This window comes from Macaca nemestrina, chromosome X, assembly GCF_043159975.1.
Source record: "Macaca nemestrina isolate mMacNem1 chromosome X, mMacNem.hap1, whole genome shotgun sequence".
In the NCBI taxonomy this organism is placed as follows: Eukaryota; Metazoa; Chordata; class Mammalia; order Primates; family Cercopithecidae; genus Macaca; species Macaca nemestrina.
The window spans coordinates 16,163,490-16,191,170 of NC_092145.1; the positions used below are offsets into that span (position 1 = coordinate 16,163,490).

The 27,681-nt window shown below is 38.4% G+C and overlaps 1 protein-coding gene across 1 annotated transcript in view; it reads right to left on the reverse strand.

Annotated features, from left to right (window-relative positions):
• LOC105481354 (coagulation factor IX) overlaps nt 1-26,903 on the reverse strand; it is a 33,009-nt gene extending 6,106 nt beyond the window's left edge. The window contains exons 1-6 of the mRNA XM_011740879.3: nt 26,782-26,903; nt 19,763-19,926; nt 19,550-19,574; nt 15,742-15,855; nt 8,454-8,582; nt 5,681-5,883 (exon numbers count right to left, since the gene is read on the reverse strand). Coding sequence (XP_011739181.1) covers nt 5,681-5,883; nt 8,454-8,582; nt 15,742-15,855; nt 19,550-19,574; nt 19,763-19,926; nt 26,782-26,869 — 723 coding nt within the window. The 5' untranslated portion in view covers nt 26,870-26,903. The remainder of the gene's footprint in view (nt 1-5,680; nt 5,884-8,453; nt 8,583-15,741; nt 15,856-19,549; nt 19,575-19,762; nt 19,927-26,781) is intronic.
• Between the last annotated feature and the right edge of the window lie 778 nt (nt 26,904-27,681).

Consider the following 27,681-nt stretch of genomic DNA (forward strand, 5'->3'; position numbering starts at 1 on the left):
GGAAAAGTTCTTTTTAAGAACTTTTTAAGACATCATTTTGGGGAATAATGGGGAAAATGGGAAGGCATATGCTCTGAGTAAGGCATCTGAGTTATAATCTGTCAAACATTTTTGTTAGTCATAGTCTAATGGGAGCCTGTTTTCCCTCTTTCAGACACACATATATACACACACCAACCACACACATGCTTCTACAAAATATACATTCACATCTGAATTTGTGCTCTTCATTGATGATGCCAGCCCAGAACAGCTCTTACCCTTTTTTTCTCTTCCTGACCTTTAACTCCATCATAACCATTCCCTGTGATTTCAGCAAAACCATTATTCTCCCTACCTACCCACCCAAGCTTTACAATAAAGAGTGTTTGCTCTCACTCATATACAAAGCAAATTCATTTGTCTGTGATGTACAGCTTGCTATGCCCACAGATGTGGTTTGCCTAGTCCTTTGCTCTAGGTCATTTGGCTGGGAACAGATGGGATGCTCACTTTGGTTTTTAATGGTTAGCTAGTCATTGAAGTGCATTTCATCAAATAATCTTAGAGGATAATTGTTTAAATGTCTGTCCAGATTAGCTTTGTAGAGCCAGGTGAGGTTACATATGTCACGTTCTTATTCCTCTTAATTGAATTTTTATCATCTGAGATAGGAATAATAGAGGGCTACCTTTTTCAAGTGAAGATATTGCTATAGTCTTAAGACCTTAGTGCAACATCCTGGCCCCTAAGGAAAAACAAGTTCTGATTCATACATATAATAACTTTGCATGCTATCTGCCACTGGGATGTGTCCTAATCCAACAGAAAGGATTGAATCTCTGTAGCTAGCTGTACAGGGTAGCTTCAGACCAAAGGTGAGGGAAGTGGAGACAGGGGAAACTGCTAAGACATTTTAAAGATTTTTTTTTAGGTCAAAAATAGAATAAGAAACAGACCGTTTCCCTGGACATTTTCTGTAGGTTAATACGGTTAACCATCGGTAAATGCATATGCTACAACTTAATATGAGCATAAGGAAAGCTTAATCACTTGGCTTCCATTGTATTCTTTTTTTTTTAATCTGATGGAATCATCTTCAAATTGTTAAATATTTGAAGACTGTATGCCACACACCGAACTGAGGCCTATGGTAAAACAGAAAATGGAAAAACCAGGTACTTCACATAAAGGGCCAAATAGTTCTTTGGAAATATGGGAGGAATTTTGGGGGCCAGTTTGCGCATGCCTAGAATTGTCGGCTGGCAGGGTCATGGCCATGGGATCCAAACCAAATTAAAGCTTTGTTGCTTCTTCAAATCTCTCGCTTTTGAGTTGTTGATGAAAGCTATCTAGTAATACAGGCGTTACAGTTTCCCTTTTTTCACTAATGTTCAAAGGCTTTCATTTTTTCCCTACGTAGCGGTATGCAATTCAAGACTTGTTTTAGCTTACTACACCTCTAGACATATACTTACTCTAAGAAAAACTCATTTCTGTTCCTGTGTAGTGCATTTAACCCTCTAGCTTCCTCTTTCTACTCCTGAAGTATTTCTTCAGAGACCCTGCTTCCTTTCCCGAGTTCTCAAGGAGCTCTGAGCCCATCGCTGGGCATCTGGAGGGAAACTGAAGTACCTCCTTCCATTGGCCTCACGCGGTTCCTATCTTAGACCTTCTAATCTCGCGCGACTTTAGAAGTTGGCCCGGCCCGCCAGTGCCTTTGGCTTTAGGAGGTAGCAAAGAGAATGGGGCCGGCAGCGCCGTTCCGGAACCATAGGGGGCTCCTGGGAAGTTACCGTCGCGAGCAAGGCGCGGCTGCGTTGGCCCTTGGCTCCAGCCTGGCAAGCTGAGGTGAAAGCCCTGGAATAAGGTAAGAAAGGAGCGCGACCGCAGACGGGATACGTGCTAGGTGAACATGGCTCTGTAGGGTCTCAAAGCCGGACAGGATCCCAGCGGTCCCTTAGCCTGCTCTGATCTCTGGCCAGGTGAACAAATGCCCTCTCCCTGAATGGGGCTATCGAGCCGCTCCTGTCCCCAGTGACAGAACAGCTCTTTAAGTCAACAATTCCGACAAACATTTGTTCAATCAACATTTGCTCCTAACGCTGCCCAACCTACGCAACCAACCCAGTGGTTGTTGGTTGGGAAGGGCTTTCTTAATGGAGGTCAGAATCTTCCTGCCCGCTTGCAACTTTCACCCTTAAGTCCACAAAGAAGCTGTCTTCCCTTTTCCCTTGTGGCTCTTGCAAACAGCTCACCTTTTCTTTAACAGACTAAACATTTCTAGTTTGTTCAATCTGTTCGTTACTCAAGATGAAAGTGAACTATGTTGTTCTTTGTGAGATTTCTTCACCAAGTGATCGCTTTATTTCTCACCCTGGCTAATTTGAAAGATAAAAGAAACCACTCTGAAGAGAAAGGTTCTTATGAAGCATCAGCATTTTGAAACACTCTTTTCTAGGTGACACTGCTAAATAGTATTTCATATTTCAAAGCTAGATATATAATGTTTTCACCACTGAAGCCCCAGCTGTTGCTTGCTTTCTCTTGATGCCTTAGTCACAGCAGGTTTGCTGCAGTCTGATCTGCAATCAAATCTAGTATTTCCTCCTGCAGATTAACCATGACATGGTGGAGGTGGCCCATCCACAAATGAGGAGAGATTCTGGTTTGTTTCATTTTGTCTAGAAATGACTTTTATACACTCAATTTATCTCGTATTTTTGAAAACCAGTAACCTTTCATAAGGAACTAGATGGAGGTGGTGTGGAGGAAGCAATGCAGAAGTATGACGGGGTCTTTCACAACTATTCTGGAAAGTAGCTCAGCTTCTTGCCTTTGGAAGAGAATAAAAGTTAGTGCTTTGAATCTGTCCAGGTCAGTAATCTTAGTTCATATGGATGAAATAGGGAGTGAACCTATGTGCACGTGCATGTGTGCACATGCATGTATGAGTGATCTTGAACATTCCAAATGATCTTAGCTAGGCTTGAGAGCAAAAAGACAACAGGGACAGTAACTATAAGTGTGCAGTGAGAAGGTCATGACATAATTTGAAATGATGTGTATCATTTATATCTTCTCCCTCCCAGAACAGCCACAACCACCATCTCATAGTCTTTTCTGCTTGAAAAGAAAATAAAGTGTCTGCTTGAGTTACTAAACTTTCTTTCAGGAAAGATCTGCATTGTTAACACATTGGCAAACATCTGGTTTAAAGAGGGTGGGTGAGAAAGTGAAATTATGTGACTAAACTGAGCCTTTATACCCTGTTCCCCTTTTTAGTTCTGATTTAAATGTATTTGCCATTTCATTTCTGGAATGACAAGGAGACAATGCTAAACTCACAAAGCATACATTTTTTTTTTTTTTAATCTTGGACTTTTAAAAACGGAAGTTATCTTCTTAGCTAATATATTTTCCGGGGTTCTTGGGTCCCCCACTGTAAGCACTGTTCTATGTCTCACAAACCCAAGGAAGATAATTGTCATAAAGTAGGATCTTTTTTTGTAACCATGTTATCCATGGAAGTTGGACACCTAATGAATGAAAATACATGAGAACGCAAATGACAAAATTAGAATTAGATACATGGATATTAAATACATTGAAGGCATAATAAGAGTGCTTGCACTCAAGAGGGGTTGTTCCAGGAAAGGTTCATAAAGAAGGTCAATATTACAGAATTGTGAAGAAGAGCAAAGATATGGATGAGTGAAGGAAGGGGTTATGGTGGGTAAGGGAAGCAACCCTTATAGGATGCATTTAAGTAGAAACAGAGGAGGTAAAAAGGAACGTACAGTGTCCCATTTATGGTCTATAAGATCAGGTCCAGCAAATATTGTCTTTTTAAAAAGCAAAGGTAAAAGAAAGGGAAAACCTTGCTTGTGATGTTCTGCCACTCTTTGATACCATTCTCCACAATGCTTGTGCAGTTATACCTACTGCCCCATCCCCAGGTATATGTGTAATATCTTACATCCATTATGTTGGAAAATGGCAGGCATTCTCAAGAATCCTGGATAGATACACAGCTAGTCCCAGAAAAATTCCAGTGCTGTTAAAACTCAGGAGATTTACCTGATTCTGGCTTAAATTGTTACCAGTTTGATCATTGCAGTCTTTAAAGTTATCAGTCTCTAATGGCAGAGATTCAAACCTCAGTAGAGAAATCCGTGAAATTACTACCAAATCATGACTGTGGCAACTAGGGAGTTTTAAATTAGACTAAACGATTATAAGTGCTATCCAATAGAAATTTCCGCAGTAATACCATGTTTTGTCTCCACTTGCACTCTGCAATACAGTAGTTAGTACCCGCATGTGGCTGTTATGCACTTAAAATTTGGCAGGTGCAATTGAGGAACTGAATTTTTAATTTCACTTAATTGTAGGTAATTTAACTTTAAATAGCCATATATGGCTAGTGGTTACCTATTGGACAGCACAACTTTATATAAGGACCATCCTGGCTTCCTGCCTGGGGAGTGGGGCCAAAGAGGTGGGTTATTCCTTCTCACAGATGGAATCTCTTAGGCTTTAGCTGTAGGCTAAGTTACAACCCAGATTTTGCTACAAATGTAGCTCGTGGTTGTTAAATGAAAAATGTGCATAGGTAATTCTACATATGTAGGTTGTTTGCAGACCACACTTGGAGAAATGTCTGCAGACACACTGGAAGGACTAGGTACAACAAGTCCATCATTTGGTGTTTTGAACCCTGGCTTCTGTAACAAGTTCATTTCCTTTGGGCCAGTGTTTTTCTTTTTCCGTTTTTTGAGATAGGGTCTTACTCTGTCACCCAGGCTGAAGTGCTGTGGTGTGATCACGTTTGACTGCAGCCTCAACTTTCCAGGATCAAGTGATTCTCCCACCTCAGCCTCCTAAATAGCTGGGAGCACAGGTGGGAGTCATCACACCTACCTAATTTTTACATATATATATATATTTTTTTTTATAGAGATGGAGTTTCGCCATGTTGCCCAGGCTGGTCTCAAACTCCTGGGCTTAAGCGATTCTCCCGTCTCAGTCTCCCAAAGTGCTGGGATTACTGGCATAAGCCACTGCACCTGGCCTAGTTTTCAAACTATAAAGTGCATCAAAATCACCTGTAGTGCTTGTTTGCACACAGATTGCTGGGCCCCACCCCCTAGATATTCTGATTTGGTAGGTCTAGGGTGGGGGTAGGAGAATTTGCATTTCCATATTCCCAGGTGATTCTGATGCTACCACGAGAACTATAGCTGTAGACCAAGACACTCTCTGATGCTGTTTCTTGGAACCTAGTTCTTGCCTTAATCCTTCCTCCCTGAGTCCCTTTCTTTACCCCCTTTTAAATAATCCAGTTTTTCTTGGCCGAAAGACTTTCCAACTCTCACCAGTTTTTGCAAGGGCTGAGGCTGAAGTAGTACCCTGTGACCTTTCTTCCAGACTTTCATGTCGTTGACCAGTTGCCTGTCTGGAATCATGCTATGCATTTCCTTAATGCCAAATTCTTCCCGACCTGTATAGTAGCTGATTTGGGCCTCTCTTTCACCAGCTGCTCATCTCTGGAGGCTTTCTCACATTGGTTAGTGCTGAAACTTACCTAAATACTTCTCACATCCCAATAGGGCTGTCTAGTAAAATAATCTCAGTCTCCCACTTGGCCTGTGTCTTGCCAGCTGAGTTCCAGTTTTGACACACCATCAGTATAAAGTACCTGCCAAGGGAATTGACCTGGTTTGGCATCTTCTCCACCAACAACCCGAGTGAAGTCATTAAATGATTGGGTGCTTTGAGTGATGTTATCCAAAATGGTTTCAGCTTCAGTAGAATTTACATATTCCACATCAGGAAAAACAGTCTCAGCACGGGTGAGTGTAGAAGTTTGTGAAACAGAAACTCTTCCACATGGAAATGGCACTAGAAAAACAGAAGAAAAATTAGTAATCTGATATTTCTTATTGGCAAATGGAACATGTATTACAAAAATTGAGATTGAGGCCCATCCTTGTCATTTCTGAGAAGCAGGCCTATCAGTATTTAAAAAAATCTAATCAGTGAATAGAATCTCAAGCTAAAAGGTTGATTGCATTATTTTCATGGACAGTTTTCAAATCCTTCATGAAAAGAACACTTGGCTCTGGAATTCATCATCTTTACGGAAATAGAATAGGTGTTCCAGAATCAAATTTGGTAAGACTTTTATAGAGTCTAATGACTTTCTGTTTAGTTTCTTTACTAAAAAGTCTTACTCCCAGTTGCCATCCCTGAATGGAAGTCTGAAGATTGATGCTTTGTAACTTTAACTTTCCAATTTGGTAAACGGGACTTCTGCTGCTTATCATTAGGAAGGTTTCTTTTGCAGACTAAAATGCCTTCTAGATTCCAAGGTGCATTTTACGTTATTTTCTGGGGAGAGATCATTGTGATTCAATTACCTGGGTTTCAAATATTAGCCAAAGAGATTGCTAATATAATTATCACAGTCATATTCACCAGGACCTGCCCACCATTTTTCCTTGGGTTCGTTTATTTTCTGAAGAAAAATAATGTATTGATACACTGGGGACTACCAGAATGGGAATTTGTAGTCAAACAAAGTCACTTCAGATTTCATTTTCATTTCTCACTTTCCTTCAAGCCACATTCCTTGTAACAGACATTTCTATAGCAACCAGCTGCGACAAAGTATCGTGAAGACAGCAAGTGGTTGAGAAACCAGGAAATTAGTTCAAAATACTTATGTATAAATGTACACGATCAACAATGGCTACAGAAAAGGGACCATTATCATTGAAAAGGCAGAAAAGCTTATTTTAAGTTTGGCCTACTTGTTCTGCTAAAGTTAAGGCTATATTCAAATATAACACTTAATAGTTGGAGGTGGTTCTCAATTCTGTTTCTCTTTATAGCATAGAAGAGCTTGTAAGGGTTTAGCTACTATGCCATCTGTCTATACTGGAAGTTAGGTTTTTAAGGTTAAAATACACACACAGACACACACCCACACACATATTCATGCTCCTCTCAAGGTAGACTAGCTTTGAGACAGCATATGTGAAGAACCAGGCAGAAGGACAAGTGGGCAGGCCCCGAAGCCTTAGAGATTCTTCATTTTAGTTGCAGGATATATATTCCTGCCTTCTGGTTTATTGGGAATAGGCCTCCAAATCTGGCCATAAACTGGCCCCAAAACTGGCCATAAACAAAATCTCTGCAGCACTGTGACATGCTTGTGATGGCCTTGACGCCCACGCTGGAAGGCTGTAGGTTTACCAGAATGACAGCAAGGAACACCTGGCCCACCCAGGGCGGAAAACTACTGAAAGGTGTTCTTAAACCACAAACAATAGCATGAGTGATCTGTGCCTTAAAGACACATTTCTGCTGCAGTTAACTAGCCAGACCCATCCCTTTATTTCCCATAAGGAATAGTTTTAGTAAGTCTTATGACCAACTTGCTGTCAATAAATATGCGGGTAAATCTCTGTTCGGGGCTCGTAGCTCTGAAGGCTGTGAGACCCCTGATTTCCCACTCCATACTCTATTTCTGTGTGCGTGTTTTTAATTCCTCTAGTGCCACTGGGTTAGGGTCTCCCTGACCAAGCTGGTCTCGGCACTGGTTCTTTCTTTAATTTCCTCTGCCTGGTATAGTGCTGAGATAGGTACTGGAACCAGTTACAGAGAAATGGTACACGATTTAATGTACCAATTTAATAAGATATTAGGCTTTAGAAATGCAAAAGAAATTATATCTAGTTTGCTTCAAAAAAAGCCCCTCATTTATCAAATATAATTGACCCTGAAGAGCCTAAATTTTTCAAAACATAAAAGTGTCTACTGCTTTCATCTTTAGATAAGAGCCATACGAACATGGAGTGGAGATGCTCTGAATACACTAATCAGCTGTTAAAATGGTGGCATGGTTGATATGACTGGGAAACATTGCTTTGTTCACAGCCATATAGATTGTGCTGACCAGCCTAGCAGAACTTAAAACAGTTCATTGCCGGAATCATTCTGACACCAATTGTGTAAACTCAGCTTCAGACCCAACAATAAAAAATAACTTTCTCAGAGTAAACTAGCCAGCCCAGATGGAATCATGCTTCAAACTTACCGTCCTTGTACTAGAAGCCTATCCACTCAATTATTTGTGTATATTTTATGATATAGTATTACTACATTGATTTGACTTGATGAATTACAAATATATATGCAGAAATCACACAAATTAATTGCTTTGTGATATAAATGTTAGAGAAAAAATTGGACAAATTGGACACAGAAAAGAATTCAGGTTGTAGATGATTACATAGTTTAAAATATGATGCAATCTAGAAAATTAATTGGTCTAATTCAAGCTACTGATCTTTTCTATGATTTCAAAAGGAAGCAGATTCAAGTAGGAATTAAAATTTTGTAGGTTTGTTAAAATGTTGAAGGCTCAGATACAGATTTTCTTTAAAAACTCTTATTTGGATTATGACCTGCTGGTTCACAGGACTTCTGGTTCTCTGCAAGTCGATATCCCTCGGTACAGGAGCAAACCACCTTGTTATCAGCAGTATTTTTACAAAACTGCTTGCATCTGCCATTCTTAATGTTACATGTTACATCTAAAAGAAGCAAAATAGACAGTAACAGCATAATTTAACACGCATTTCTAAAAAGTACATGGAAATATTGACTCGTGTATGGGTCAAATATACGTTGGGGGCATTCATGTTGCCCCCAATGTACATTGGGGAGAGAAATTTTGGAGCCTTGAACTAAGAGTGGAAAGAAAGGTAAAATAAACTTCTCAATAAGGCATAAAAATGGTGGTAGCACTATAATGGATTGGTTTAAAACTAACTGTTTGGATATTCTACTTTCACTAAATCGTAGACTACAGGTTTAAAAACCCTATTTATTAATGTATAACATATATTCAAAAAATACACAAAATTTTAGTATAAGTTTTCACGAAGTAAATGAGCCTATGTAAACACTAAACTGACCAATACATAGCACATTATCAATACCCCAGAAGATGCTCCCTCCCAATCATTCCACCCTTTTTCCTTTTTATAGGTTACCATTACCTGGACTTCTAACACAGTAAACAGTTCTTGCCAGCTCTTGAACTATAAACAGAAGTTCACAATATGTACTCGTCTGCGTCTTTCATTTAACATTTTGTCTATGAGATTAATCCATGTTTTGTGTAGCAGTATACATTGCTGTGTAGTATTCCATTGTATTACTATTACAGCTTTTATTTATTCATTCTACTGTTAATGGATATTTGGTTTGTTTCCAGTTTTTGGCTGTTATGTATAATAGTGTAATGAACATTCTTGTATATATCTTTTGGTGACATAAACATGCCTTTTTACTGGCTTATAATTATGAGTGAAATTACTGGATCAGATGTTCAGATCTAGTAGATACTGCCAAGCAATTTTCTAAAATGATTGTACGAACTTAAATTCCCACCATCACTGTATGGGGTTCAGTTATTAGGTGTCTGTATTGCAGATATCTTGTCTCAGTCTGTGACTGGTCTTTTCAGTCAAAGTAGTGTCTTTTGCTGAACAGGAGTTCTTAGTTTTAATATAGTCCAGTTTATCAATCTTTTCCTTTATGGTGATCACTTTTTGTATTTTAAGAAATTTTTACTTTCTGCAAGTTATGAATATAAAATGTTATTGTTTTATACTTCATGCCATATGAATATCTAATTGACCTATCACTTTTTATTGAAAACACCAACAATTTCCTTCTCTACTGCACTGGCACCTCTATCATAAATCAAGCCTCTATATAAGTACAGGTGTGCTTCTGAGCACTCTATTGTGTTTCACTCATCTATTTGTCTATCCTTGTGTCAGTACCACACTGTCTTAATAAATGTAACTTGATAATAAGTCTTGACATCTAGTAGTGTAAGTAGTACAAGTTTATTCTTCCTCAAAACTGTCTTGGCTATACTTGGGTCTTTGTATTTCCATATGCATTTTAGAATTAGCTTATGAATCCTGCCCGACCTCCCCCCACCAAAAAAAGCCTGCTGGGCACTTTGGTATTGCATTGAATCCATTAGTAAATATTTGATATGTATACTATATTGTATCCTTTAATTGATGGACATTGCCTATTCATTTATTTAGGTTTGCCTTAATTTTTCTCAATAGTGTCTCATAATTTTTTATGTAGAGTTCTTGCACACCTTTCTCACATTTATTACTAAGCATCTAATTTTTAATGCTATTATAAAATCATTTTTGAATCATTGCTGGTACATAGACATGCAATTGATATTTGTATGTTGACTCTGTATCCAGTAACCTTTCTATACTTATTTATTTATTTTAATTGTTTAGATGCTTTGGGTTTTCTATATGTACAGGCATTTTTTCTGAAAGTTACAGTTTTACTAATTTTTTTTCAGTGAACACAAAAAGCAACAGCAATTCCATAATCTCATGTAGATACTGCCTTTCTGAATTGAAGTGTAATTTCTATTGCTTAGTTATTCTAGAAATTGCTTGGCATCCCGAGCTAGACTGTTTAACAGGTTACCTATAAAAGTAAAACCTGGAAGTCTTTAGAAATTACAGTGTTAGGATAGCAGACATGGAATCAACCTAAATGCCCATCAATGGCAGACTGGATAAAGAAAATGTGGTTCATATATACCATGGAATATTATGCAGCCATAGAAAAGAACAAGATTATTTCTTTTGTGGGAATATGAATGGAGCTGGAGGCTATCATCCTTAGCAAACTAGCATAGGAACAAAAATCAAATACTGCATGTTCTCACTTGTAAGTGGGAGCTAAGTGATAAGAACTTATAAACACAAAGAAGGAAACAACAGATACTGGGGTCTACTTGACAGGGGAGAGTGGGATGAGGGAGAGGAGCAGAAAAGATCACTGTTGGGTACTGAGCTTAATATCTGCATCATGTAATAATATGTACAACAAACCCCTGTGACACATGTTTATCTATGTAACCTTCACATGTACCCCTAAACCTAAAATAAAACATTTTTTAAAAAGGAAATTATAGCGTTAGTAAGTCCATTAGGGCCAAAAAGCAACTTGAAGCTGGCTGAGGTGGTTACATATCAAACATAAAAGAATGAAATAGGGTCCTGTACGGTAACTGAAGACCAAAGACCAATATGTCATTAGTGCTAAGCATTCCAGTGGCCCACATTTTCTTTACTCTCCTATGCAATTCCCCTTATTAATAAAAAATATCTCTTGTCTTTTGAAATGATTTTCCTCTTGGATTCTATTTTGTCTGATATTAAGATTGCTTTGCTAGTTTCTTTTTGTTAGTTTTTACCTGATAGTTCTTTTCACATGCCTTCATTTTAGCCTCCCAGTGTAATTTTAGTTTAGGTATCAATTTTGTTAACAGTATACAATTAAATTTTTAACTCCAAACCGAAAGTTGTCATTATTAATAGATTAGTTTAACCCCAATTCACAATAATTGTGTGTCCTGATATATTTGGGTGATTCCTGCCATCTTGTTTTGTATTTTCTAATTACTGTGCTTTCCTTTTGTTTCTCCTATGCAATACCAATAACAGGAAGTAGCATGTTTCGGGACTTGTTAGCTTAGACCTGCTGAATTAAGAAACACAGGCTCTGCTCTTGAGCCTATTTCTGTTTCTAGAGCAGCACAGGAATATAAACAATGTAAGACACCTTTCCACTTATGTGCATGTTTGACAACAGTAACACTTTCAATAGAAATCCTCAGTGGCCAGTGCAATCATAACATGAAAAGTTTGAAAATGAGTGACTGCATTAGATACCTCCTATGCACCACCTTCATTCTGCTCAGCTTCACCTGTGTCTTTTTCCAGCATGGTGGTGATTAGCTCTGGGTGGATTTCAACCGACCTCCTATGGGTGTATCCTTGAATTGCCTTGGCTCACAGCTGCACTAGGTGTCTTTTGCCTTGAAGCTTCCCTGTTAATGCTGAGGCATGGATGCCATATGACGCTCTCGGTACCCAAGCATATCCAACTAAGAAATGTGAGGGAGTTAATTCCCCATAAGTCGAACTTCTAACCAATAAGAGAGAGATACTGACAAATTCTTTCACCTCTTCTTCCCATTCAGGTGGACTAACCTGAGACCAATTTGACTTATTGGAGACAGTCCCAGGAAGTTAAGCAATCAATTGCAGTTAGATACGAGTAGTTTGATAACTCATCCTCTTATTGGCTTTCTTTTCCTTTCTGCCTCACTCTTCAGTTCTTTTCTCTTGCCCCCTGGGATTGCACATGTTAATAAATAAGCTTGTGACTTTTTTTTTTTTTTTCTGGGGGAACACAGGCTAACAGAGTGACTGTATGGTTTTGGAGAATATGAATTTTTGAGTGACGAATCTAAACTTTTAAACTCTACTTTACATGTGCTAGCATAGCCAACTGTAATAATTAGCTCTTAGTCCTTACTGATACTTCAGGAAATAAAGGGAGGCAAATCAACTCTTGGCAGGGGGGACAAAGGAACCAGCTTGAGCTTTAACCTTTGCTACCAATAATCCACTAAGGGCATGATCCAGAAAGATGGCACTTGGTCCTATTAATTAATTAATTAATTTAAAGGCCTTTCTCCTCACTAACAGTGGTAATATCCCTGGATCTTTTTTTTTTTTTGTTACTAGCTGTCATTTTGTTGCTACGAAGCAATGCTAAAGTGTTCAGCCAAATCAAACATTACCTGTAGAAAGTGTTCCGTCAATATGAGATTGTGATACATTACGAAAGGTGCAGCTCGGTTTGTCCAGGGCATGCACAATGGGAATGAATAAACTCTGTGTTTTCTCAATTGTGATTCTGTGTCATTGGCTAAGAAGTAACCAGAACTCTGTATCATTATCCACATTTGTCATTGCCCTTTAGGGCCCAGTATGTTGCTGCTGCTGTTGATCTTTGGCTTGTTTTGTGCAGGAGGTGGGAAATATTGCTTCCTAATCAGCAATCTTTTGCCCTCAGCTAAAAGGCTGAAGATTCCAGAAATAAAATAATGGCACAAGGATTTCCAGGGGAGAGTTCCATAGAGCAGGGCCTAAGGAACAGTTAGAATGGGACTCCTTTATCAATTACTGAGCATTTATATGTCAGGTACTGTGGTGGGTATGGACTCTCTCTGGTCCTGAAGGGGGTCTCAGTGCCTAGAATATCTTTTGAAGAACATCTCAAAGCATCTGTTTTTCTCCCTCCATGTTAACACAAACACTTTCTAATTCCCTTCATGCCTACTACAAATGTTAGTATGTTCTGCTGTATTTTATTCTGCCTTTATATTTACTGATATATCCACTGGTATGACAACCAAAGCTTGGACAAAAGATGTTTTATTTAACAAGTTTACCACAAAATATGCTGTGCTTCAGCTAAACTCAACATAGTTCCTTTTTTCACTCCTCAGAAATATGTAGCAAATAAGACAGCAGTGTCTGTGACATGCTGGAAAATTGAAAAAGGTGTTTACATGCTTGTGATTTTTTTCTTTCCATTCTGCTTTATTCTGAGAAAATGCCTCTGTTACTCTTTAGAAGAGACAGGAATGACCAAATTCTTACAGACCTTCATTTATCTGAGAGATATTTGGATTTGATGTACAGCCGGGAACATCATACAGAGGTCTTTATTCTAACCTGAGGGACCCAATAGCCAATTAATATTCTTTAACTAGAAAGCATGCCCTGAATGTTTACACCTCTCTCTCGCAGTGAAGGGCCTGATGAACAAGGGAAAAAGATAACAACAAAACAGTATTGATGAAAATCTCCTTTCTTTTTTTCAAGACCACATACGACAAAAGACTTGGGGCCGAGATGCCCCATAAACTCTGCTATCTAGTAGCTGTTGAAATTAGTCTTTAACTGGAAGCAACAAACTGAAATGGTAATTTGTTTATGCTTTTGCTGTTGCTTTCTTCTATTGTCTGAGATAAAGAGCAATTTGTGGGAATTCTCATTTTGTTTGTGAGCTAACTGGGCTGAAAATGTTTTTCTAAAACTTGATCAGATTGGTGGGTCAGATCAATATACCTTAGAGGCCAGGAGTGGTGGTGGCTGCAGTACAACTGCACAGCCCTGACCAAACCAAAATGTGGGAACATGAGAGTATCCAAGTTGTGTCAGTTGTAGACTTAGCATTTTTGCTGTGTGGAACATAGCCACACATGTAGTAAACTCTGTTGTAAAAGTTTGTGCTTCTATTTACATTCCTCAGGGTTATTCCCTTTCTCCTTTTAAAGCATCTTTATTTTTAAACTAGGTAAAGATATTTATGTTTTCAATTATAGTTTACCACAATGTGCCCTTCAGTTGTAACTGAGACTAATTGAGTTACTCATTCTCTCAGCTCCTACGGTTATATTATTTAAGCTGATAATGAGTAACTACTCCAAGGATTTCTAGAGGTTTCCACAATAGCAAGATCAAATTTATCCAGGTAAATCTGAATCTCAAATTATAACCTTTCAGATGAAAGTAGCACTTCAGAGATGTTGAATCAATTAACACACTCTCAAGAACGGTAACCCAGGCATTAGTTTGTCCCCACAATGGAAACCTAAAGGAATGGGAGTCCGAGCCAGGTGTGCAAGTTCATTCAGTCTTTTCTTTCTTTTCAAATGTCTTTGCCCTGTCACCTTTTCCTTTTCTTACCTTCCAAGAAATTTTTGAGCCCAAAGGAAGATGGTCAATGAATTTCTTTTTAGTACTGAAAGGATTTCTGAACATTACAGGCGACTTTTTTCCTATCTCAATAGGACAAGTGTAGCTGCTACATTTCATTTCATTTCATGCCTTTTTCATCTGTCAGGTGGATTGCTATAATGCCTTAATAGAGTCCTGCTAATTTTCTACTCTTTATCCTTAGTCAGGTAGCCTGTGGTGTTAAGTTCTTCCTTAGGATTGCATCTCTATTCTTCTGGAGTGTCAGAGTAGAAAGTGAATTCCTCATTAGCACTGTGTGCATTTCACAATCACAGTACCCGTAATATTGCATCTGGAGGTGATAAACAAGTAGGCAAAGGACATGGGTTTACTGCTCCAATTACTGAAACCTCGAAAAATGAAACAGTCTAGGCTTTGAGAAGAAAAGGTACACAAGGATTCTAAGGTTGTTATGTAATACTTTTGATGTAATCAATATAGTCAAATTCAGGAATGAGCTTTGAATTTTGTCAACAAATTTAGCATATGAAGTGGTCTGTACATGTGGAGAATTCCTAATATATGGGATAATTGGCCAGTCATACTCCAGTTCTGCACTTAATTGACTTTCACTACCTACGTTGATAGCAATTTAGTCATGATTTCAATTTTCTGGGTTCAGTTTTCTCTGAGTTTTAAATATAGTAGTTAGAAGCATGGGTTTTGGTCACACTGAAGTTTAAGTCCTGTCTAAACCATTTGTGCCTCTGTAATTTTTGGATGTTAGAGTTGCAGTTTTCTCATCTACATAGAATGGGGATAATGATAACACTAACCACATATGGTTGTATTAAGGATTAATAAGTGAGTAGAACATCATTATCACTTAATATTAGTTACCAAATATTGTTATTGATTTTAATATAGCTTCTCCAACTCATATCCTGAAAACCATAACTATAAATGAAATGTTTATGAGCGTTGAAAGTACGTTTTTAAGAAAAATTATGATACACGAATATTGCATTTTCCAGTTTCAACTTGTTTCAGAGGGAAACTTTGAACCATGAGTAGTCAAAAAATAGTTACTTACCTAATTCACAGTTCTTTCCTTCGAATCCAAATGGACACCAACATTCATAGGAATTAATGTCATCCTTACAACTGCCACCATTTAAACATGGATTGGACTCACACTGATCTCCATCTTTGAGATAGGTTAAGAAATTGAATTGGCACATAAACTGCTTAGAATGCCCAGTCCTCCCCTGTAGATACCCATTGGGATGGGAGTCTGATTTTAGGGTCAGAGCAAAACTACTGACCTGGAAGCCAGCTGCCTATAGGCATATGATGCTCCTGTCTTCCTGAGTTTCTAAAAGCCACCCAAACAAAGATCCTTAGGCTGACACTGTCCTAGGAAAGTGCCCTGAGGAAGGCATGTACATAGTTTATGCAATGCAAGGGAAGATGGAGCAGGACGTTTTTGTATAGAAATGTACTATATCAGAACAGGGTGAGGATTTTCAATCCTTCCTTGTAGAATGATGGCAGAGTTAATTCCAAGTCAAATTTAATTGCTTCAACAAGTATTATCTCTATGTCACACAAGGCTCTATTGCAGGTCTTGTAGAGCAAACTGAGCTAGATAATATATGGTGTTTCCACTTTAGGAACTGACAGCCTAGGCATGGAGCAAATGAATCTGCTTTCTTGTATTGTCACTTAACTTTGATGTATCATATGCAGTAATAGTTCAAGACAATAGAAAAGATATCAGAAGCATCTGTTACTGCTTAAAGATAGTCTGTGTTCTATAAATTAGATTTCAAATAGTCTAGGTAATGTGAGAGACAGCATTCGATATATCATACAGAATTTAAAAAGATTCCACAGTGTGCTTTATTTATGTATGCATTGGTTATGTTTTCATTCTGCCTTTCTTGAAGTTTCTACATTTACTGTGTACTTGAAAGTCTTTGAAGACACTGATGGTAAGAAAACAGGAGGAAGGAATAGGCAAAAGGAGAAAAGTCAGAATGAGAAGGGAACCTTTAAGTCTGGTTTCTTAGTGCTCTGCCTTAATCCACACTTCTAAAGGAGCTTCGGGAGAGAATGATGAATAGAACCAGAAGGGAGATGGTAGGCACTTTGAACTAGAAAAATATCCCTGAAGAAAAAAATGGGAGCTTGATCTGTAAGACTCAATATATGAGAAACAAAGGAGTAAGAGATAAAGATAACAAGAAGAATCAAAGAATGACGGAAAAGGGGGAAACTGAGAAATTTCTAATTATCAGTCATATTTTAGAGCAAATCTCCTTGATATGTGGTGTGTAGATTCCTGCCTTTTCTCCCTCTTCTCTGTCGGAAGTGTGTATCCAGGTTCTGTTGACTAAGAGACTAATATCCCTTTATCATAAATAGTCCCTCCCTGGAAAATTTGCTTGCTGTAAAAATTAGACCTTGTCCCCTTTGCCCCTAGATCTGATATGCTTTTGCACAGATACTTCAATTTGTTCCAATTCTATGAAAACAAAATCTGTTATCTCTGGTTTATTATTATTGATGTTCAGAATTGGCCTAAAAATGAGCTACATTTGCCCTTTATATTATAGACCAACAAATGTGAATTATTCAGGATGTTTTACTGAAAGGGTCTGGGCTTTCAGCCAGCTACACAGGAACTCATTTGCCGAGACATGTCGCTAAAATGAGTGTCATTTTATCCCACATTTGGTTCTCCTTTGGGTTCGTGTCTGTGTGTACTTTGGGTTCAGGCAAAGCCATAGACAGTTGGGGTCAAATACAACAAGAGACAAGACCTTACCAAGTGAGAGATTCCTGTTTAAGACTACCAGGTTCCTGTTTAATGAGTAACTGCATTTAGATTTGAAGGCCATGAGGTGTAATAGTGAAAGCAAGGGGTTGAGCAGTAGAGAATTTGGCTTCTCTTCCGGGCTTCATGACTCCCCAACTAGGTGACCTTTGGCAGTTCTTTTAACTTCCCTAAGCTTCAGTTTACTCTCCTGTGAAATGGAGTTAATAATGCTTTGGTCACAAGGATGGTGTGAGGGTTAAATGTGATAGACCTTTTGTAAACTGGAAAGTCCTTGACGGATGCTAGTAATGTGGTTCTACAATCATTCTTCTTCAACCAGGCTCTCTATGTGGTGAGTTGATGGTACAGAATAACACAGCAGTGAGAAGCCTGGGTTTCTACTATGTGCGAGAAGGAACATAGGCTAATTTTGTAGTGGTTAGGAATCTCAACTGCAAGTGAAAAGAGGCAGGGAGTTTGTTTCTTTTTTGTTCTTGTTTTTGTTGTTCTATTTTTTGGTTGACGAAGCAGTAGTGAAAGAATAATGCCCTCCATGTTTTCCAGATAGCTATACCTGTGGTATAGCAAACAGCGTACCTATGTGGCCCAAAAGGCAAGGGACCAACTTTAAAATACGATCCTGGGGGTGAGGAGTGAGCAATGAAGGGATTGTAGGAGTTTAATTGTCAGGAATTTTTTGGTGGGGAAAATAGTCATGGATTTACTTTTAGAAATAAATCATGTGATTCAAAGTTCTAAATTCTGCCGGAATGGAGATTACAAAGACCTATTTGGACTAACTTTAGGGGGCACCTCAGTAGAAGTTGGCATGGTAGTATTCATTTCTAAGATCAAGAAAAGTTAGATAAAACAATGTAACAGAGTCAACTATTTTTCTCTCATGATTTAAAAACAAAAGTGGAGGAATTATGAGTTACCAGAGTAAAAGAGTGTCCAGTAGTATCTCCAGAACATAAACTGTAGGAAATAGAATTGAATTTCCAGTTGATGGAAGTTGGTGAATTTGATATCTGGATTAATTTCTTTTTATTTATGCAGACAGTCCTAGGTAAGTCACTCTTTGAAACTTACCCTCCCTCAAAATCCTACTGCTGAATTTTAAGTTATTGTAGTTTTAAAATTAGTTGTTATTAAAGTTTTGAGTTTTCCTTCTTTTGGTCAATTCATTTGATAAATATTTACTGAGTACCTCTTTTCCAGATACTGTTCTAGGTGCTAGGAATATATCAATAAACAAAACAATTGAATATCCCTGCCAACATGAAACTTGCATTTTAGTGGAGTAGGAAAAAATAAATGATAAATAGTATGAATAAGAAATTATATGATACATTAGATGGTGAAAAGCTCTGTTAAAAAATAGAGTGGGGTACTGTACAGGTGTCTGGAGTGGTAAGGCTACTGGGACAGGTTGAAGTATTAATAGATGGTGAAGGTAGGCCTCATTAAGATGGTAACATTTGGGCAAAGACCTGAAGGAGGTGAGGGAGCCAGCCCACAGGAAGTTGGGAACAGCCAGATAAGAGAAACAGCCAGATAAAGCCTCTAAAGTGGGAGCATTCCTAGAGTGTGCAAGAAGTGGCAGGAAGATCAGGGTGGCTGGAGCCCAGTGTGCGAGGAGAGAAGTAGCAGAGGAGGCAAAAAGGGTAATGGGGAGGGTGGGGAAGGACAATCATGGAGGGGTTTGGAGGCCATGATAATGAGGAGGACTTGGAAGCTATAAACATTTAAGTCAATCAGCATTCTCTGATTTTACTGAGGAATGCAAACTTTCATCAGGTCCTAAGACACAATCATTTCATTCTCTTCCTTCCACCTTCCTGGGGTGGAACAATGTTCTTTGTGAAGACCTAGGGAGGATTAAACTTAATTACCAGCAATAGTTCCCACACTGGCATAACCCTGTAGTATATCACCATTCAATTTGGGTTAGAGGGTTGGACTGATCTTTCTGGGTTCTTTGGCAAAGTTTAATATATTGTCTATTTATGCAGAGAAAAAACCCACATCATTCTCAAATGTTTCATATACTAGCTAGAGGATAAAATGAATTGCTTACCAACATACTGCTTCCAAAATTCAGTCTATAAAGAATAAAAGAAGACAAATTAATGGTAATATTTAAAGTGTTTTGGTATTGATTCCCTATCTTTTATAACATTTATAATACATAAATATATATGGATGCTTTAAAATTGTAAAGAGAAGTGTCTTTTTAAAGATTTTCTATTCTATGCTCTGCATCTGAAGGGTATTATGTGGAAATACTCACTGTTTTTTCAGTGTTTTCAAAAACTTCTCGTGCTTCTTCAAAATTACACTTTTCTTCCATACATTCTCTCTCAAGGTTCCCTTGAACAAACTCTTCCAATTTACCTGAATTATACCTCTTTGGCCGATTCAGAATTTTGTTGGCATTTTCATGATCAAGAAAAACTGAAATGTAAAAGAATAATTCTTTAGTTTTAGCAAAAAAGAAAACATCATGAAAATTTTACATCTCTTAAGAAAGACTTTGTTTTTAATACAAATAATCCCAAAGCCAATTTCTCTTTAGGGCATGGAGCCAAAATCTGTAATGTTCCCACAGTACTGTATACACATGGAGATTTAGGAATTAAAATTCAATTTTACTTTTAGGAGAGTTCCAGTAATAAAAGGTCAGATTTCTAATCGTATTTGAATTTACTTTGGATGAAAAAGAAAGTTCTCAAATGATCAGTTAACTTCACACTTTGTCATCACTTGAAAATAGCTCATTGCGGATCCTTGCAAGGTGATCCATCACCCTGGCTGGGCTGTTTTCAGAATATGGTTGCCCAAATGACTTTGAACAAATGTCTCCTGAAGAACAGAAGCCTAATTATGGTCCAGCTGCAAATGTGACCCTAATGTCTGTGACTAGATGTTAAAGAAAAACCACTGCATTAATTTGAAAAAGCAATTTCAGATCAACAGCACTGTTGGTTGGCAAGTGTTATAGGAATTGCAGTGATCTGAACATCTCTCTAGAATTCAGGGTGTGGATTTTTTAAGTTACATCTACCTAGTCTGTAGAGACACTCCTGAACTCTGGAGGACTGATGTCTCTATCTGAATTATCTTTCTCCTTCCCTCCCTCCTTCCTCTCTCCTCTGTCTCTCTTTTTCTCTCTCTCTCTGTATATGTGTGTGTGTGTATATACACACACACACACACACACACACATAATATATATCATATCACATATATATATATATGATAATCATTTGTTGCATAATGACATTTGGTCAATGATGACATTATATGACAGTGGTCCCATAAGGTTATAATAGGAATTGCAGTGATCTGAACATCTCTCTAGAATTCAGGGTGTGGTTTTTTTAAGCTACATCTACCTAGTCTGTAGAGACATTCCTGAACCCTTTAGGATTGATGTCTCTATCTGAATTATCTTTCTCCTTCCCTCCCTCCTTCCTCTCTCCTCTCTCTCTCTTTCTCTTTCTCTCTCTCTGTGTATGTATGTGTGTGTGTGTGTGTGTGTATATATATATACACACGTATACATGTGTATATATACATGTATACGTGTATATATACACATATACATATACACACACATATATCATATATATGATAATCATTTGTTGCATAATGACATAAATATATATACATGTATACATGTATATATACACACACATATATATCATATATATGAGATATCATTTGTTGCATAATGACATTTGGTCAATGATGACATTATATGACAGTGGTCCTGTAAGGTTATTATACTGTATTTTCACTGTGCCTTTTCTATGTTTAGATCCACAAATACCACTGTTGCTGTTGCCTACAGTGTTCAGTACAGTCACATGCTGTACAGGTTTGCATCCTAGGAGCCTAGGAGCAATAGGCCACATAAATATAACCTAGGTATGTAGTAAGCTATACCATTTAGGTTTAGGTAAGTACACTCTATTATGTTCGCACAATGATGAAATTGCTTAATGACACATTTCTCAGAATATATCCCCATTGTTAAGGAATGCATGGCTGTATACACACACACGTGTTTGTGTGTTTTCATGTATATACATATATGTGTGTGTATGTATAAGATTAATAACAGGGACTCAAGAAGTTGCTGGAGTTGTTCCTTTCTTCAAGGGTCTAGCAATATATCTGATACCATCTCAAGAGGACCAAGGGCTTATAAGATGAACTTTCTGGGGTATTTGGGACTACTTCCTGATTAACTCCAAAAAGGAAGATAAAGGAAAGTAAAAAGGAAAGGAAAGCAACAGAGATGAACTAAACTTTCTTCCCTTATTTTCATTGCAGCTGTTCACTTTATGGAGTATTCTAGTCCCTTGACATCCCTGCTTTTCCCTGCCCTTCAGGTTCCTTTTGGGCTCACTTTTTGTCTTTGAATTTAGCCTAGACTTTTTCTCTTCAACATTTTTTTTTTTTTTTTTTTTTTTTTTGAGACAGAGTCTTGCTCTGTCGCCCAGGCTGGAGTGCAGCGGTGCGATCTCAGCTCACTGCAACCTCCATCTCCCAGGTTCAAGCTATTCTCCTGTCTCAGCCTCCTGAGTAGCTGGGATTACAGGTGCCCGCCACCATGCCCAGCTAATTTTTGTATTTTCAGTAGAGACAGGGTTTCACCATTTCACTATGTTGGCCAGGCTGGTGTCAACCTCCTGACCTCAAGTGATCTGCCCGCCTGGGCCTCTCAAAGTGCTGGGATTACAGGTGTGAGCCACCATGCCAGGCCTCTCTTCAACTCTTCATTTGCCAAATTTCTCAGTTTCCTTCACTTCTTTGCAATGCTGTGCCTATCCTGCAATCCTAGTCCCTAAATCTGAGCAGCCATCTGCCTTCATCCTTCTCTTCCCAGACAGCTAAGGACTATAAAGGAAAAAATCACCAAACTGCAGATGGATGCCACCACATATTAATGCCTCACAGCCTCCACCCACCTCTCTGCTCAGCAACTCATTTATTTGGCCCTGGACACTCCTAAATAGCATCCATACCTGCATCCATTTACAGTCGTTCCTCAGTATCCATGGAAAATTGGTGGCAAGACCCCCTGCAAATATCAAGATCTGTGGGTGCTCACATCTCTGATATAAAAATGGCTTACTATTTGCATATAATCTAAACACATCCTCCTTTATACTTTAAATCATCTCTAGGTTTCTCGTAATAGCTAATACAATGTAAATGCTATGTAAATAGTTGTTATGCTGTATTGTTTGGGGAATAATGAAAGATAAAAAAGTCTGTACACATTCAGTAGGGATGCAGCCATCCATTTTTTTCTTGAATATTTTTGATCCGCAGTTAGTTGAATCTGTGGCTATGGAACTCACAGGGAGAACTGACTGTACAGTGGGGTTGAGTGAAAAAACAGACTTTAGAATCAGATCAGACAGAAATAGGTTTGAATCAAGTGTCTGCCTCCTCTAGACCTGTGACCTTGGACAAGTCACATAAGCTCTGAACCTTAACTTTGTCAAATGTAAAATAGGTTTAACAGTAGTATAATAAGAATATCTACCTCACAGGTGTTGACAGGATCAGTGAGACAATATGCTGGTTATCTCTTTTTCTCCCTACTCCTTTCATGTTGGCCCTACTTTCTTCCATTTTAAATTTCTTCATTCTCTTTAGCTCTTTAATAACTTTTGTGTAGCTCTTTTCCTTCCTTAATCACATTTATATAATGAAATGACTATTGTCACGATCCAAAATGACCTAAAGAATAATTTTGAGTTTATGTATTTACTGGCTGCTCTAAATATTTTCTAATTGTTGATCTCTCCCTTTTTAGGAAACTCTTTTTATAATAATCACTCTATTCCGGTTCCCCTCTTGGCTGTAACTCCTGTTATCCATCCAGCACTTGAATTGATTAACTCCTGTTCCTCTCCATGGCCCTGAGAAGTCCAAGGTTCTCCCAGGCTCCAGCCTCAGCTTTTTCCTTTTTCACTTTATACATACTTGCCAGCGCTGGGACAAGAGTGAACTAAACAAGGCACGTAGGGCACAATATTTAAGAGGTCCTCACTTCTCGGGGTGTACAAGTATATTTATGCCCTATAGGCCTTGCTTACCACACCCTAGTCCGGCCCTGACCCTGTTAACAAAATTTACTGAGCATACAACCACTACTGCCAGGCACTGTACTAGGCATCACAGTATCCATGCTCACTCTCTAGATGCCCACACACGTGGCTGTAACTACTGTTTACAGAACACTGAGTTCCAAATACTCATCTATAGTCAGATATGTCTCCTGAATTTCAGATTATCTTTCTAACTCCCTAACCGATTATCATAATGTAGCCAGTAATAGCTGATGTATATGTAATGCTTCTGCTGTGTTGGACACTGTGCTCAGTAACTTTGCATCCATTATCTCACTTCATCCTCACAAAAGTCCCACGAGATAGGCACTATCATCTTATTTTTATAAATGAAGAAAACTGAGATTCATAGAGGCTAAGGGCTTTGCCCAAGGTAACATACTAAAACATCAGACCTAAAATCCTAAAACATCAGGATTCAGACTCTGGCAGTCAGACTAACGAGCCAGTTCTCCTAGACATTATGCTGTGGCCCATAATCACATCAAACACAAAATGCCCAAGGCTCTAGCCATTTCTCCTCCTATACCCAGATGGTTAAGTCATACCACTTCTACTTCCTTAATATCATTTGAACTCCCCCCTTTTTTTGTACAGGTACTGTTCAGGTTCCAGCCTTTGTGTCTTCCGTAGATAATTGCAATAGTCTCAAGACTGCTCTCTCCTAGTCTGGGTATGGCCTCCCTCCCCAGCTATCATTTCATTAGAGTGTTGCCAGACTGGGCATCCTAAATCAGCCATCAGTCGTACTCCTTATGTTTATACTTTGGTACCTCCATATTGCATTTTATTGCCCAGTCTCCTTAGGTTAACGCCTTGATTATCTGATGACCAGCTCTGCCTAGTTTACCTGCCTCACTTGTCATACTCCATATGGAACCATACAAAACTCCTGAAATACCTCATGTTCTTACAAATCTGAGTCTTTGCACATGAGTGATCCTCTTTACATAAAATGCCCTTATGTCAGACTTTTTTTTTTTTTTTTTTGAGACGGAGTCTTGCTCTGTAGCCCGGGCTGGAGTGCAGTGGCCGGATCTCAGCTCACTGCAAGCTCCGCCTCCCGGGTTTACGCCATTCTCCTGCCTCAGCCTCCGGAGTAGCTGGGACTACAGGCGCCCGCCACCTCGCCCGGCTAGTTTTTTGTATTTTTAGTAGAGACGGGGTTTCATGGTGTTAGCCAGGATGGTCTCGATCTCCTGACCTCGTGATCCGCCCCTCTCGGCCTCCCAAAGTGCTGGGATTACAGGCTTAAGCCACCGGGCCCGGCCTATGTCAGACATTTAAAGAGAGAGAACACCTCATCTTTTTAGACCCAGATGAAAATACTTTCTCTCTATCAAGTGTGTCCCCATTTAATATGTTCTTTTCTCTATGATCCCTTGTAACTGGTGCACATTTTATCACATTATATTGAAACTTCTCACCTGGCCTCATGGTGCTTTAGATCAAAGAGAGAGTCTTGTTTGTCCCCATACCCCTAATACCCTGACACAGTACCTGGCACTGTAGTTGTAACTCAGTAATGTCTGAATGAATGAAGGACATCTTTGATGCATACACTTTACAAAACTAAACCGGTTTTGCAGAACTGTTTTAATTTCAAAATTCCAAACTGTTGCAATAATACCTAAAGGCAGCAGCCATGAAAATGCAACATCTCAGCAAATCACTCACAGAAACTCCTTTTAGAAGCCAATGAGAGTTTTAATAGCAGAAGAGAGTGCTGCATTAATACTGTCCATCCTTAGAAAAATTCCCCTGGCCCCCTCCTCAAGGGCTTATTATCTCTGGCTACAATGGCTGCAGAATCACATTGCCTTTCTCCTTAGTATTGTCTGGGGATCATATATTTAACTTCCCTTCAGGTTTATCTCTAGTCATTATTTCCCTTGCTCCAAAAGCCTGGTTCACCTTTATTCTTATCTGTCCTTTCCCCAGCATCTGAAGTCTTCAAGGAGGCAGAAGCCCTCTACCTTGATCATCTCACCACTTCTGTAGAAGAAAGGGTTTGGATCCTTTGTCCTCCCAGATGTCACACTAATGAGATATGTCTAATGACCTTGCTTTATGTCCTGCTTTGTGAGTTTTCCAACAAATTTTCTTTATCCCTTGACTTTACTCACGTTGCTAGTTTAACCTCTGTATTTTTTTAATCATTATTTCAGCATTTCAGTCTGATTTCACAGCTGACATCATGTCTGGAGTGGGAACCACAGGGCCAGTCAGCTTTCTGGGGGTGCTTAGGGTTGGCACCCCTGATCTTGGTACTGTCAGCTACTAGATTTGATTCTAGAAGGTTGACAAGTAAGTGTGATAAATGCTTCCTGTGAGAACATGCTGTTTGTCCAAATGGGATAATTTCTTCCCCATATGCCTTCCTCTGGGGAATATATAAAGTCACTGTAGTTGTGAAAAAACAAAGTGATATATGTTGCATTAGCTAACTTCCTACTCTTCATGTCAATTCTTAGACTTGCTTTTCTCCCCTAGGGAACTCAACTGAGTATTGTGTTTCCCCAAATATCAACTCCAAGATGTTTTACATAGAGACAAAATGATTTTTTCCTAATCCACGAAAAGTTTTGGTGATAACTAACAGCTTGCTAATGAAAGGTTAATCTTTATGTTTTAACTAAAACTTTAAATTGAAGATATATATTTTATAAAATTAGAGACATACCTCATTACATACTTCTAAAACCTTGAAATGTCATGTATCTTAAAATCAGACTTTTTGTGTAAATAAGACCATTGTGCTTTCATTTCCTATTTTGATTTCAAAGTGGTAAGCCCAAACAAAAAATAATGTGGTTAATTTTTTCACTGTATTCTGCTATTTCTTTGTTTTCCCACTTTTGATTTTTTAAACCAAGGAGATGAATGTTTTCTAACAGGAATTACATGACCAAATCATAAACTGAACAGTGTTTGTTAAACATAAATGCATCATAAGCATTGTTGATCTGTTTAGTTTTAAAAATGAAGAAGAAAACCTAGCTAACAAAGAACCAGTACTTACCAACCTGCATGCTGGCTGCTAGACTCTTCAATATTGCTGTCAAATCATGTAATCAAACTTTAGTGAAGAAGACAGCATCAGATATTTCTATATCTAAAAGGCAAGCATACTCAATGTATTTTAAAAAAGGAAACAAACCTGTACATTCAGCACTGAGTAGATATCCTAAAAGGCAGATGGTGATGAGGCCTGGTGATTCTGCCATGATCATGTTCACACGCTGCATAACCTTTGCTAGCTGATTGTGCAAGTGGTAAGGTCGATTAGTTGTACCAAAGTACAAGCTGAGCTGTATTTACTTCTGGGAAATAATGTCCATCTCCCTCAATGGGTCTTTGGACTATTTCCAATGGCCTCTTGGGACAAGTGAAGAGAATGGGCAGTGGTCATTATTAAATTTCACCTCTGACTTTGTGGGCTTCTGCCACTGTGGCTGATTTGAGGCTGAAACAGGAAGTGATACATCTTCAGAATGAAGATAGGCATAGTGGCTACTTTTACTGGGGCAGCACAATTCATCACTGGGACACGTCTTATCTTTGTAAGAGATCACTGATGTTTGCCAGAATGGCTGTACCACTTTACATTTCCATCAGCAACGTATGAGTGGTCCAGTTAGTTTATTTGATTTTTTTTTTTTTTTTACTGTCAGATTCTTAAGGTTGTTTATATATTCTAGATATGAGTCCTTTCATAGATATGTGGATTACATATATTGTCTCCAGCCTGTAGCTTGTCTTTTGTTCCCTTAATTAGGTCTTTCACAGAGCAGAATTTTTTAGTTTTGATGTAGTTCAGTTTATTTATTTTTTTATTTTATGGATCACTTTTAGAACTCTTCCACTATCACTAGATCCTGATGATTTTTTTCTAAATGTTTTACAGTTTGAAGTTTTAGATTTATGCCCATGCTCCATTTAGAGTTAATATTTGTGTAAAGTATGACATTTAGGTCCACCTTCATTTATTTTTTTTTTCCATAGAGATGTCCAATTTACCTAGCACAATTTGTTAAAACAAAAAGCGAAAAAACCACCC